The sequence below is a fragment of the Nematolebias whitei genome, chromosome 19 (assembly GCF_014905685.2).
Source record: "Nematolebias whitei isolate Nwh7 chromosome 19, NemWhi1, whole genome shotgun sequence".
Taxonomy (NCBI): Eukaryota; Metazoa; Chordata; class Actinopteri; order Cyprinodontiformes; family Rivulidae; genus Nematolebias; species Nematolebias whitei.
The window spans coordinates 32,893,793-32,907,000 of NC_056516.1; the positions used below are offsets into that span (position 1 = coordinate 32,893,793).

General features: G+C 39.5%; 1 protein-coding gene across 1 annotated transcript; it reads left to right on the top strand.

The window, feature by feature from the left end:
* The first annotated feature begins 358 nt into the window (after positions 1 to 358).
* On the top strand, positions 359 to 12,862 carry vps45 (vacuolar protein sorting 45 homolog). The gene is made up of 15 exons (XM_037693286.1): positions 359 to 610; positions 2,251 to 2,385; positions 2,469 to 2,529; positions 2,701 to 2,780; positions 4,719 to 4,787; positions 5,093 to 5,230; positions 5,482 to 5,592; positions 6,258 to 6,392; positions 8,716 to 8,829; positions 8,928 to 9,095; positions 9,277 to 9,435; positions 9,560 to 9,667; positions 9,765 to 9,886; positions 11,999 to 12,130; positions 12,346 to 12,862. Exons 1-15 carry the CDS (start codon positions 518 to 520, stop codon positions 12,425 to 12,427), a joined length of 1,707 nt encoding a protein of 568 aa, XP_037549214.1. The 5' UTR covers positions 359 to 517; the 3' UTR covers positions 12,428 to 12,862.
* Positions 12,863 to 13,208: the final 346 nt, after the last annotated feature.

Here is a 13,208-nt window from a genome sequence, read left to right on the forward strand (position 1 = left end):
TGTGATAACTGGTGTAAAATGTGCTGGACTAATATACAGACAATATTAATTTGTGTTTACAAATAGATTTCATAGTCTGAAATACTGTAATTTGCCTATATAGAAAAATGGAAATGAAAGAGTGCAAAATATCAATCAGAAACCATAGATATGTACAAAATGTATCTTGATAATGTCCATCAAATGGAAATTAGCAGATGACCAAACTGTATATTAAACTGTGCATAGGAGAAGTAGGGAAACATCTACTGCCCTTCAGAACGCAAAACTAGTCGGACATCGCCCTTACGGGACTCCGTACCTTGTAGCCAACAGCCAAGTTATGTACGTACGACGACGTGGTGACGTCAGAGACCCGGAAAAGGCTTTCAGTAGTGTTGCCATAAGATCTCAGCTGATACAAAAAGGCAACGAACACATCTTTCCCGACAGAGTACGGGAGATATTTCTTTTACAGCTGCTCTTGCTTATTTGGGTTTGTTTGTATTTATCGTTAGTGTCGCACAGCGTCGCCATCATGAACGTGACGCTCGCGGTGAAGCAGTACATCTCCAAAATGATCGAAAACAGCGGGCCTGGGATGAAGGTTCTGCTCATGGACAAAGAGACGGTGAGACACAGGCGGTGCTGATACTTTATGTGTAATACTGTCCCCCTCAGAATGATTCCTTGTTTCTGTCCTTATGATGGAGCGGTAGTTACACTCAGTGTAATTGAAGAAGGGGATGATGTGTCCTGATGTGGTTAACGGTACACAGTACTGTGTTCGTGTGTTATATTCTGGTACTGTTTGTAGTATCCTGTTGAACTACTGACAAATTCATTGATACATTTGGGATTTAGGCCGCAGAAATCTTGCACAGTTTTCAAGATATGAAACAGTAAAACACAATGTGCATATCTATCTGAAATTTGCTGTTTATTTATTTTTCATAAATTTGCAGCATTAAAAACTCATTCATTCATCTAACAAGGTTAAGTCAGGTCCTCTGGATGGATTCTTCTTATCCAGAAGACTTCATCCGTCTGAGGAGCTTTTGGATAAAAGACGAAACGTTTCAAACAAGAAGAATCCGTCCAGAGGACCTGACTTAACCTTGTTAGATTTATCTACCTTGATTATTGCGCATGCATCAGGATGTCATGCATTTATGCTGCTTATCTGTGGTCAGGTCGCAGAGACGTGTTCATGAGAGAGTCAGGCATTCCTCTCTGCAGAGACACTCAAGGTGTTCCCAGGCGAGTGCTGGTTCTGCCGTGGGGTCTCCTTTCAGTGGGAAGTGTTCAGAAAACATCCAGAGGATCGACAATCAGTCAGAGCCTTCCAACACCCTGGAGTAAATTTTCCTGGAAGTGTGATCACTCAGTAATTGGAACATGCTCTTCAGGTTTTATCCCGGTTCCCCTGGCAACACTGAGGCGTGTCAACAATGACAGCCCTCAACATCCAAAATATTCCACATCTTGGGGTGAATTTCATCCACTCGTGGTGCCCTGCTGCCAAGAAGCTTCATAGCAACTTCTACCAAGTTAGACTTGCCTTTAAAGTCCTCAAATTCTGCAACCTTAAAGGACATGGGCACTATGGGGATTAATTCACGCAGATTATTTCTACCACCTTCAGACAATATCCTCAGTTCGAGTCAGCAGGTCCCTGCCCAAGCCAAGTACAGCCCTAGATAGAGCCTGCTTTCATTTCCTGGAAAAAAAACCCCACCTTTGTTTATAATAAAATCTACCAATATTACATAGGTTTAATTAGTTTATTTCTCAAGTTAACCCTAAAATATTTTTTACAATGTATTAGTAAAGTATCTGCAGCCTTCTCATAAAAACATTTCAAAATAACAAAGTCCGACTTGTCTGAAATGACAGATAAAGCGGCAGTCTTCTGTAACGGGGTAACTTTTTGTCCAGCTCCTCTGACCTCAGCTGCAACATTTAGTGTATAAAAGATTTCTAATATCTGCAAGCTGAGCTACTGATCAGCGTTAGGACGGATCACCCTGCCGTACGCTTTGTTTACATGTCTGCCAGAGTTTGTTTATTGTTGGAAAAAGATGTTCATTGTATGAGATGTTTAAAAAAAATTTCAAATTGTAGCCTGCTGTACTGTTGAGCAAACGTGTTCTTATATTCTGTGAGTATAATTTTATAACTGAGGCCTTTCAGAAAACCCTCGCATCTGGCCGCTCACATTAGTGATGCGTACAGTAAAAGAATAAAACAATTTCTTTTTTCTCGTTTCAGACCAGCATAGTGAGTGTAGTCTACACTCAATCTGAGATCCTGCAGAAAGAGGTTTACTTGTTCGAACGGATCGACTCTCAGAACAGAGACAGCATGAAGCATCTGAAGGCCATCTGCTTCCTTCGTCCCACCAAGGTCTTAAAACCTGCGTCCTTACTCTTTTGTAAAAGTGGTTCTGATAACGAGGAAGCTAACATTTGCTTATGTATTTCCTGCAGAATAACGTGGAGCACTTGATCCAGGAGCTTAGAAGGCCAAAGTACAGTGTCTACTTCATCTGTACGTAACCATAGTAACACTGATTGATGCTGTCACACATAGAATGAGCATGAGTGAGGCGAAGATACAGGGCATACAAGCTAACTTATTGTATTGGATGTTTGTGACATAGAGCCACCTACCTCAGCCGCTTTGTTTAAAGTTCACCTCTGAGTTCTGTGTTTGTTTCAGACTTCAGTAACGTGATCAGTAAAAGTGAGATCAAAGCTCTGGCTGAGGCTGATGAACAGGAGGTGGTGGCTGAAGTCCAGGTGAGTCTCGAGTCCTGAATCTTATTAAGTTCTGACTCGGGTTCTGTCTTTCTGCAGAGGCGACCGATACCGTCCTCTAACGGGATAACTGAGCGCTTCTTACTGCTCAGGACCCTGGTTGATTGACACAATATATACAAAAAATATAGGGGTGCAACGATTGCCGTTTTCTGGCCTATCACCCATTTCTAAAAGTCTGACCTGCTGATTCCGATTTCGTTTTATTAGCGACACTGTCAGGTGTTATAAGGTCACAATGCACCTTTAATTTTCCAATCTTATTTTATTGAAAAACATACCCTTGAACAATATCCTACTAACAATACAAACTTGTTTTAACTGACCATGAGGTAGTGCTCTGAAATATAAATGAAGTTTAGACAATTGTTGTTAAAACTGCAAAAAATTCGGTAAAATCGGTTTCTCATGTAAGGAAGTCGGGGCTGGTTTATCGGTGCACCCCTACTTAATAGGGTTTAACTTTAAATTGTTCATTAGCACTTAAGTAATCTACAAAATGATCCTACTGATCAAATACAATATTCAATTCATGACCACTAAAAGCAAAGTAAATGAGTTTGACACAGTTTCACAAGCATGAGAAAAAGAAAAACGAACAACGGATGATTAATTAAACTACTGCTCTGTACTGCGTTAAAAGTAAAAAACATCAACTTTTTATTATTATTAAAGTTTATTCATTTTTTAAAACAAAACAATTCTATGTACAATAAGAAATACAATCGCAAATAAAATGAAAGGCAGTGGAAAGAAAAAATAAATCTTATCTGCCCCTTTTTTCAATAAATTAATTCAAACAATAAAAATCATCAAATAACAAAAACAAAATAAACAACTTCTCGAGCAACACATTAAGCTATTTAATTATTATTATTTTTTTTTTACAAATCAACTTTGATCATTTTCTTAAACATAAACATACATATATGGGGGAGTGGTGGCGCAGAGGTTAGAGAAGATGGGCCTGTGATTGGAAAGTTGCAGGTTCAACTCCCGGTACCATTAACAGAAAAAATGTGGGTGAAAAAGGTGGAACACCCACACCTGCCTCCACCCTCATTTGCCCCACTCTGGGCCCATGAGCAAGGCCCTCAACCCCCACCATCTGCTCCCTAAACAGGTCTTTCTTGAAAATGAGTTCTCGTGACTCGGTGAGACTACCTGGATAAATAAAGAGTAAATGAAAAAAATAAATAAATACACATCAATCTGGCATTTTTAACATCACTCTCCGGATTATTTCATAATCTAATTCCTTGGATTGAAGTAGACCGTCCCTTCAAACTAGTTCAAAATTTAGGTTTCACAAATATCTCTATCTCCTTAAAATTATAACAGTTCTCTCTTTTAACTAAATTTAATTGGATATTTAAAGGTAATGTGTTATTACGAGCCCTATACATAACTGATAAAATACTATAATCTACCAAATCATGGACCTTCAATAACTTCAGTTGATAAAATAATGTGCCTGATGGGTGACTGACATGCTTTATAGTGATAATTCTTACAGCTCTTTTCTGTAAAACAAAAATAGGATTTGTAATTGTTTTTGCACGTTTTCCCCAAACATCATAGATTAAGTGTGGAACAATGATTGCATTATACAACATATACAGAGCTTTACTTCTTCTAGGTTACAACAAAATCAAAAATGTTAGTTGAAATACATTGGATGCAATGTAAATTATTCAAATAATCAATATTTCTCATTTAAATTCCTAACCCTTAAATCTCATTGCAGCGGTTTAATTGAGTCTGAAACAAGCTTTTAGTCCAAAGGGGGTCTTATCGTGATGAAACGTCCAACAGCTGCTGGTTCTGGATCAGTTCTTTATAGTTAATTAACAACTTTCCTGTTTTCATATTAGTTTTTAGGCAAAGCAACAAGTACCTAAACTGTGTGTGTTTCTGCAGGAGTTTTACGGAGACTTCATCGCAGTGAATCCTCATCTGTTCTCCCTCAACCTGCAGGGAGTCGCCAGGGTAAGAACAATCCAGGGTTTCTAACGAGTCACCCTTTTTTAGCTGAACATGATAAATATTTCTGTGTAAAAATGAACTCCTGGCTGCTTTTGCTTTGACCACTAACAAATGAAACTACTCTTGTTCTGTTAGCACCTGACTGCGTGAGATACTTGTATTTGTAGATGTGCCGTCTTTGTTTTTGAAGAGTTTGAAGCTGAAAGAAACGGGCGCGCTCAAGTGTTTGAACAAAACCTTTCCAAGTGGTCCAGGAAGCAAACGACGTGATGACGGAGTCATTGGTGACGTGTTTATTTGTGTTTTAGGGTCGCAGCTGGGAACCCTCCATGTTGTCCCGCTGCACTCAGGGTTTGACCTCCGTCCTGCTCGCCCTCAAGAAATGTCCAATGATCCGCTACCAGCTGTCCTCGGACATGTCCAAACGCCTTGCTGAGAGCGTCAAGGTTTCCATGACAACACGCCCATAACACTCAGTCTCTTTGCTCATGTTTCAATGCGACTCAAGCTTTCTGTTTGATGTTCCTGCGCCTCAGCAACATTTTATTTAAATTGATGCAACTGCAAAACCAGAATCATTGCGAGTAATTCAGTTTAAACCTTAAAGGACATTCTGTTAATAATAGTCGAGAATGAGGCGATTTGTTTCACAGTATTTGTGCTTTTCCTGGAGTAACCGACAGTTTTCTGTTCGCAGCAAATCATCACGAAGGAATACGAGCTGTTCGACTTCAGGAAGACTGAAGTTCCTCCTCTGCTGCTGATCCTGGACCGCAGTGACGACGCCATCACGCCGCTGCTCAACCAGGTGACCAAGCGCCGCGCCGCGCTTCCGTTGTGTTAGACTACAGGAAACCAGTTGTAAAGTCTGATTTTAATTAATTTAACTCTTCTTTTTTTTTTTTAAATGCACATTAGATCTGGGTGTTTAACTCCTCTTTTAAAGTAATTTTGACTTATTTATCAGTATTTAATTTTTTTTAGTTATAATTATTATTATTTTTTGTTATATTTTAAAGTTTTATTATCAGTTTATTATTTACAACCCTAAAAATAAAACAAATGGTCATTTTTATGTAATTTTATGGTTTGTTTTTGCAATATAATAATCAATGGGTCATTTGTAATTATATTTTAATAATTACCTATTTATTTTAATCTATAAAATTAGTGTTTTACATGATGATGATGTTGAATTATGAGCTATATGACATTAGCTATCCATTACTTTTTCATTGTTTGTTTATTTGTGTATTTGTGTTTGTTGTAAATTTAACCTGATTCAGTTTAAAGTGAATCGGATTCTTGTCTCCTTCCATCGTTTATAATGAAGTCTTGTTTTATTTATGTTGTTTAAATAGGAAGCTAGACGAATATATGAAAATGTTTCCAGTCACCGTTCGGCTGTTTGTGTATCAAACGCTCCGGCGTTACTGACATGTTGGTCTGTGTGTGTGTGTGTGTGTGTTGCAGTGGACGTACCAGGCGATGGTCCACGAGCTGCTGGGTTTGAACAACAACAGGCTCGACTTGTCCAGAGTCCCGGGGATCAGCAAAGACCTGAGGGAGGTGGTGCTGTCTGCGGAGAACGATGAGTTTTATGCCAACGTGAGTCTTTAACAGCGACGTGGAGGACAGCTGTTTGAATCACTTCTTCTTAATTTCTTATAAATTCTTCTTCTTTAGCATTAAAGTCTGTGGAGAGAACATCTGCCAAGATCAAAAATAGATTTTCAACGTTTCCTTTGACTTAAATATCCAAAATATAGTCAAGAATAACGTTTTGAAACCTTTTCTGAGCAGAACCAACAACTACCGTACTTGCTGCCGTACACGTCGAACCGCTGTATAACTTGCATCAGTCCAAATATGTCTAATAAAGTGGAATAAAACATAAATACATCGCTTCGCCGTATAAGTCACATTTATCATGCGTCACAGCTGAGAACCCGGAAACGTGGGCCGGTGTTGTGCCAAAAACCGATTGGCTGCCAAATGGCGGCCGCGGGAGCGTGCACGTGAGGACTTTAACAATAATTTAACAAGATTAACACTTAAAAACAATCATTTGTTTGCTCGAAGTTATAGTAAATGTGTGTCTCAGCTGAACTTTTCCTTAATAAATGCACTTTGACGGTCAAATCACACTTGACTTGCCACATGTACAGAAGACGCACTTGAAATATTTGACAGAGTCATTAATTAGTAAGTAAAGTTTATTTATAAAGCGCTTATTACAGACATAAAATGACAAAGCGCTGTACAATAAAAAATCAACGCTAAAATATACAAAGAATAAAACAAGTCTAAGAACTACAAGAAGCACAGTAAGTTATTTCAGTCCAGAGGGCTTTGTTTTCTGCAGAAATGTTAAAAAATAACCAGTTCCCGCACAATTTTTATCGTCTGACTTTTTGACAACGGTTGTTAATTTTTGTGTCTGCATTTGTGCGTTCATGTCTGTTAGCATAATAAGTCATGAGCAACTCGATGAATTTTAATTAAACTCTCCAAAAGTAATCATTGGATGTACATTTACAACTGTTGAACATCTGGAGTCAATCTAGTTTAAGATGGCCGCCTCAGCCTACTGATCTTAGGAAACACTATAATTTATTCACTTTCACAGACATTTGGCTAAATTTTAGAGTGGCAGTAGTTAAGAGTTTTTCCCAACACATACATAAAGCTCTACACAGTGTGCAGCAACTTTGATTAAAATGTTGGCAATAATTGTCTGTTAACAAAACATTTCATGAACCACTGAATGGATTTCAGTGAAACTCTCGGAAAGCGATCATTGGGTGTACATCTACAATGGATTGACTTTTGGAGTCACCTCAGTTCAAGATGACGGCCACAGCTAAGCAAACTGAGCAAACAAAAGTAAATATCGCACGAGCGAACAGTGGTTAGTACTGTTGCCTCACAACAAGAAAGTCCTGGGTTCAATCCCTGGTTGGCCCTGGGGTCTTTCTGTGTGGAGTTTGCATGTTCTTCTTGTGCTTGCGTGGGTTTTCTCCGGGTACTCCGGTTTCCTCCCACAGACCAACAGCATGCATGTTAGGCTGCCTTCAGGCGCCTCTTGTAAAGACAGCTATGATCTCAATGGGATTTGCCTGGTTAAAGAAAAGTTAATAAATATTAGTCGAGGGCCCTCTAGTGGCTAAAAATGGTAGTGTTCAATATTTTCCATGTCAGAATGAATGAAATTGTCCGATCTCAGCTAAAAATTGGATTATAAATATGTTTAAAAAAAACATAAATACATCGCTTCACTGTATACATGGCAGGCATGCTAATTTATGCAAAAAACTACAACTTGTACAGCGAAAATTACAGTAATATGATTTGAAAAGCCTTAAATTATCTCTACTTTCCCTGTGAGCTAGCAAAGCTTCTGTTCTTTTAAGCTGGGAAATCCTGATAATAAATAGGGTTTGAGGTTTGGATGTCAATAAATCCTCAGTAGAATACTTTCAAAATAAGACTCAGACACATGGGGTAGTCCAGATTAGCAAGACAAATCTGTTGAATCGCTCATGATAACTTATCTGGATTATCTGGGTTTCAAAATGTAGTTTAAATGTCAAGAATCTGAAAATGGGCTAAATTTAGTTTTGATCAAATCTGATTTAATCCTCAGTTTGATGTGATGCGTCACATATAGTCCAAACAGGACAAATTACAGGTAAAAACTGACCCAACATCTGAGCTTGTTTCCACGAGTGTTGTTTATTTTTTTTGCAGCTGCTGCGTTGTTACAACCCGTTTCAGTTAAACAGATGTTAAAACTGATATTTCTCAGTTTGCAACAGTTCATAGATCATGGCTTTGCTGCCGAGTTTGTCAGAAACAACGCGTGTAAAACCTGCTGAGCATCTTTTAATAAAATTACAAACGTTTTTGCATTTTCATTTCTCGATTTTAGAACTTGTATATGAATTTCGGAGAGATCGGCACCAACATAAAGAACCTGATGGAGGATTTCCAGAAAAAGAAACCTAAGGGGCAGCAGAAGCTGGAGTCCATCAGTGACATGAAGGTCAGGAGTGCGTCTAATGTTCAGCGGGAGCAGTGACGTCATCGTCGGGCCGAAACGACCCGGTCCGGATGTTTGATTGTCCGGTGTTGTCCCCGCAGGCGTTTGTAGATAACTACCCTCAGTTTAAGAAGATGTCGGGCACCGTGTCCAAACATGTGACGGTGGTGGGGGAGCTGTCCCGGCTAGTGTCGGAGCGGCAGCTGATGGAGGTGTCGGAGGTGGAGCAGGAGCTGGCCTGTCAGAACGACCACTCCAACGCTCAGCAGGTGCCACTCTGCTCCGCACGCTTCGTTCATATCACCACCGTCTCCACATCTACTCTTTCCAGAAGTGATTTTTACTACTTGAATATTTGTTTTGCCTAGAAGAGCAGCAGAAAACACAAAAGTAGCACTAAACGGATGTAAATTGTGATGAGCTGCAACAAGCTAACGTGTGTTTCCTCAGAGTGTTCGGCGGCTGCTGCAGAATCCTCGCGTTTCGGAGGTGGACGCCGTCCGTCTCGTCATGCTTTACGCTTTGAGATACGAACGCCACAGCAGCAGCATCCTCCCGTCTCTGATGGATGAGCTGAGCAGGAAAGGAGTGTCTGAACGATATCGCAAGGTAATTATTCGCATTCTGACATTTTCCTTTAAAGTAAAACCATATTAGAAATTCAGATGAGCCTGCAGTTACTACATTTCGCCTCTAGAGGGCAGTGAAACCCGCTGACTGTGTGTCTCCACAGATGGTTCAGTCTGTGGTGGAGTACGGTGGAAAGAGGATCAGAGGAAGTGACCTCATCACGCCCACAGACGCTGTCGCCATCACTAAACAGTTCTTTAAAGGACTAAAGGTACAACACAACATAAACCGTTACATCTGCCATGAAAATGTACTGAATTAATTTTAGTTTATGCCACTTTAACTTTTGTTTTGTTGCGTCTGCTCAGGGTGTGGAGAACGTGTACACTCAGCACCGGCCTCTGCTCCACGACACTCTGGACCAGCTGATTAAAGGTCGACTCAAAGACAGTCAGTTCCCGTACCTGGGAGCCAGCAGCCTCAGAGACAGGTGACCGACACGCAACAATCCAGGAACACTCCTGAAAAAACAATTACCGTATTTTCCGGCCTATAAGTTTTTTTGTATAATTTGCATGCCCTGCAACTTATACGCCGACGTGACGTATTTATGGATTTTTTCCCATATTTATAAACCAATTTTTGGTTGAGATATGAACGTTTTCATTCATTTTGACTGAAAATATTGAACACTACAATTTTCAGCTGTTAGATGGCACTCAAGTAGTATGGCATGCTGTTGTGTCATGTAACAGGTAGAAGTGGCTATTAATGAAACAATCTGCTTGCCATAGCCTGCTACCTTTGTCCAGCTCGCTTGGAGCAACCGTCAAATCAGCTTCATTTCACTGCACCGCCCGGTGAAATGCATTTATTAAGTAAAAGTTCAACTGAGACACACCTTTATTATAATGTCAAGCAAACAAATAATTGTTTTAGGTGGCTATCTTGTTAAATTTTGAAGAAATGCACAGCGAGTTCTCCCATGCACACTCTTACTTCCGCGTATCGGCTTTTGAGATGCAGCTGATTTGACCTCAAAGTGCATTTACTAAGAAAAGTTAGATTGAGACACACATTTGCTATAATTTCAAGCAAACAAATAATTGTTTTTAAGCGTTAATCTTGTTAAATTCTTGTTAAAGTCCTCCCGTGCACGCTCCCGCGGTCGCCATTTGGCAGTCAATCGATTTTTGGCGCAACCACATTTCCGGGTTGTCAGCGGTGATGCATAATAGATGCAACATATACGGCGAAGCGATGTATTTATGGATTTTTCCACTTTATGAGACTTATTTGGACTGATGCGACTTATAGGGCGAAGCGACGTGTACGGCAGAAAATGCGGTAATGCACACCTGACAGAGAGGTGAGGTACATAAGAGCTCCATCTTCGACTGACGTCTTAGAGCAGGAGCATCCAAACGTTTTCATATCTGTGCCAAATGTGAATTTAACTCAACAAGAATATGAACAATATTTTGGAAAAAGGACAAAAGTTTACTAATTTTGGTGGAGATTTGTTGTAGATCCAAAATATTAAAAGCTTCACAAACACTAACCTTGTATTTTTTATTTAAAATGATTACCGGTAAATTTATTTGATTTGTTCGGTCGATGGTTTTTTTTTTTTGTTTTGCTTGGAAAGTTAATTTTAGTTTGTTCTCAGCAACAAAAGTGTAATATGAGTACAGGCAAGTGTCCGTTTAAAAGGGGGTTGATCAGACTTTTGGACCATGAATGACCCAAAATGTTGATCAAAGTTCTGAAAGATCGTCCAGCTCAAAGGTTTGACGAGACACTGATAAAGTTGATCAACTTATATGTAGATGATACCACTTTATATTAATTAAACCACTTCATATTAATTGAAAAATGTCAAATTTCCTTGTATTGATTGTTATATCAACTGTAATTAGTTATATTTAGCCAAGTTTTATGAATAATTATCCAAAAGTCTCCTTTTTGATGGCAGTCTGTAAAGGTTTGTGGTGCTTTGTGCCATGACGTGAAAATAAAAAGAATTCATTACAGCCAAAGGTTTGTATTTTACTTAATATTTACTCATTTTGAGAATATTTTTTTCCATCCGTTTTGCTGTTAAACCTAAACATGATATAAAAAAAGATTACCAACTAATTTGCAGAAAGTCTGCATTAACCTCTTAAGCCTGCTGACTAAAATGATACCATTCTTAAACTGCGGAGTTGTGGGCCGCACAAAATCACTCCAAGGGCCGCAAATGGCCCTCAGGCCGTACTTTGGACACCCCTGTCTCTTAGTCTGGTTACAAGCGCTGAAGAGGCGGATAAGTATTCTTCCAACTGAAAGATTGGTGACCCCCACCTGAACGCAGGAAACATCTCTCTTATAATTAGATTAGGATTATTGCTAGTGATGGATGAAACACCTGAGACAGATTATTCAGTGAGAAACAAATAAGAGGTATCTAAAAAAAGTTAAATCTGGTCCTCTAGATATTCAAATAAATAAATAAATAAATAAGAGGGAGGTCACGCAGAGCATGAATAACACGGCATGTCCTACACGTGACACAGCTCTGAGATAGATGTCCAACTCACATGACGGAAATGTTTTTCAGGCCTCAGGACATCATGGTGTTTATTATTGGTGGGGCCACGTACGAAGAAGCTCTGACTGTTTACAACCTGAACCGTAACACGCCCGGAGTTCGGATCGTCCTGGGAGGAAGCTCCGTCCACAACACCAAGAGGTATCGAGTGGCTCTCAAACTGTTCCTTTACTTCCTTTACTTCTCAAGGACTCCTTTGAAATAACCAAGTGATCCTAGAACGGATCCCTGTGGACTCCCCACAAAAGTTAAATTACGTCAAGTGTACGTTCTAGCAGAGAGTAGAAAACTTTAATTTACAGATGAATTTACCGTTTGTGCGTGAGTTTTTATTTCTCTCTGCCTCTGTCCATCAGTTTCCTGGAGGAAGTGATGTCAGCGACGAGCCACAGCAGCGACAGGGCGCAGGGAAGTAGTCGCTATAGCAACAGGCGATGAACACAGATGCTTCCTGTTGCTCCGTGTCTTCTTCTTTCGCCGAACAAACTGCGCCATTCCCTACACTTTCCTGTGTCTGCGTGTTTAAAGGAACAGTTCAACACTTCTGTGACACCTTCTGGTTGACGTCTTTAAACAATCAAGTGTTTTGTTATAAAGCAGCCGGTGGAGAGATCATTAAGAACAGCTCTCAGAAGAACAACTTCCTGCGGTAAAAGTGTTTTCTGACTGTGTTACGGCTGTTTTTAGGTAGCTAAGTCAGTAACAATTTACTAAATTCACTGTCAAATATCCAAGTCATGATTCAAATAAAAAAAACGAATGAAATGAAAAGATTTCGTGAGTTTAAGATCAAGGTATGGGGTCAAAACAATAGACTAAACCTGTATGCATCCTGCCGTGTTTGATTTGACTCGTAACTCTTTGTTTTTCTTCAGCTGAGGTTGTAACACAGTTTCTGTCTGTCTATATAGTATATTCCTTTAATGTGTGTGACAGAATGTAAATAAAAACTTAATATTAAAGCGTGCATGTGATAGAGATGTGTTTTATATTTGCTCACATTGCATTCATGAAATACCGTTTGGTTATTTGGTTGTTTCTGCATATTTTGTTGTATTTTAACCATATATCATCACGTTCAGGTGATCGGTGCCATTACCGTGTCTTTCGGACTATAAGGTGCAATATCAACGAACGGGCCTGTTTTCATTCATAAGGTGCACCGGATTATAAGACGCAATAAGCGAAACAAAACAGATAAGTCGAACTTTATTCAACT

What these genes read in the sequence shown, in the direction of transcription:
- vps45 (XM_037693286.1), top strand. Translation starts at nt 518, where the DNA reads ATGAACGTGACGCTCGCGGTGAAGCAGTACATCTCCAAAATGATCGAA. An exon ending in GCCTTGCTGAGAGCGTCAAG is followed by an intron (nt 5,231 to 5,481) that starts GTTTCCATGACA and finishes TTCTGTTCGCAG; the next exon opens with CAAATCATCACGAAGGAATA. An exon ending in TCACGCCGCTGCTCAACCAG is followed by an intron (nt 5,593 to 6,257) that starts GTGACCAAGCGC and finishes TGTGTGTTGCAG; the next exon opens with TGGACGTACCAGGCGATGGT.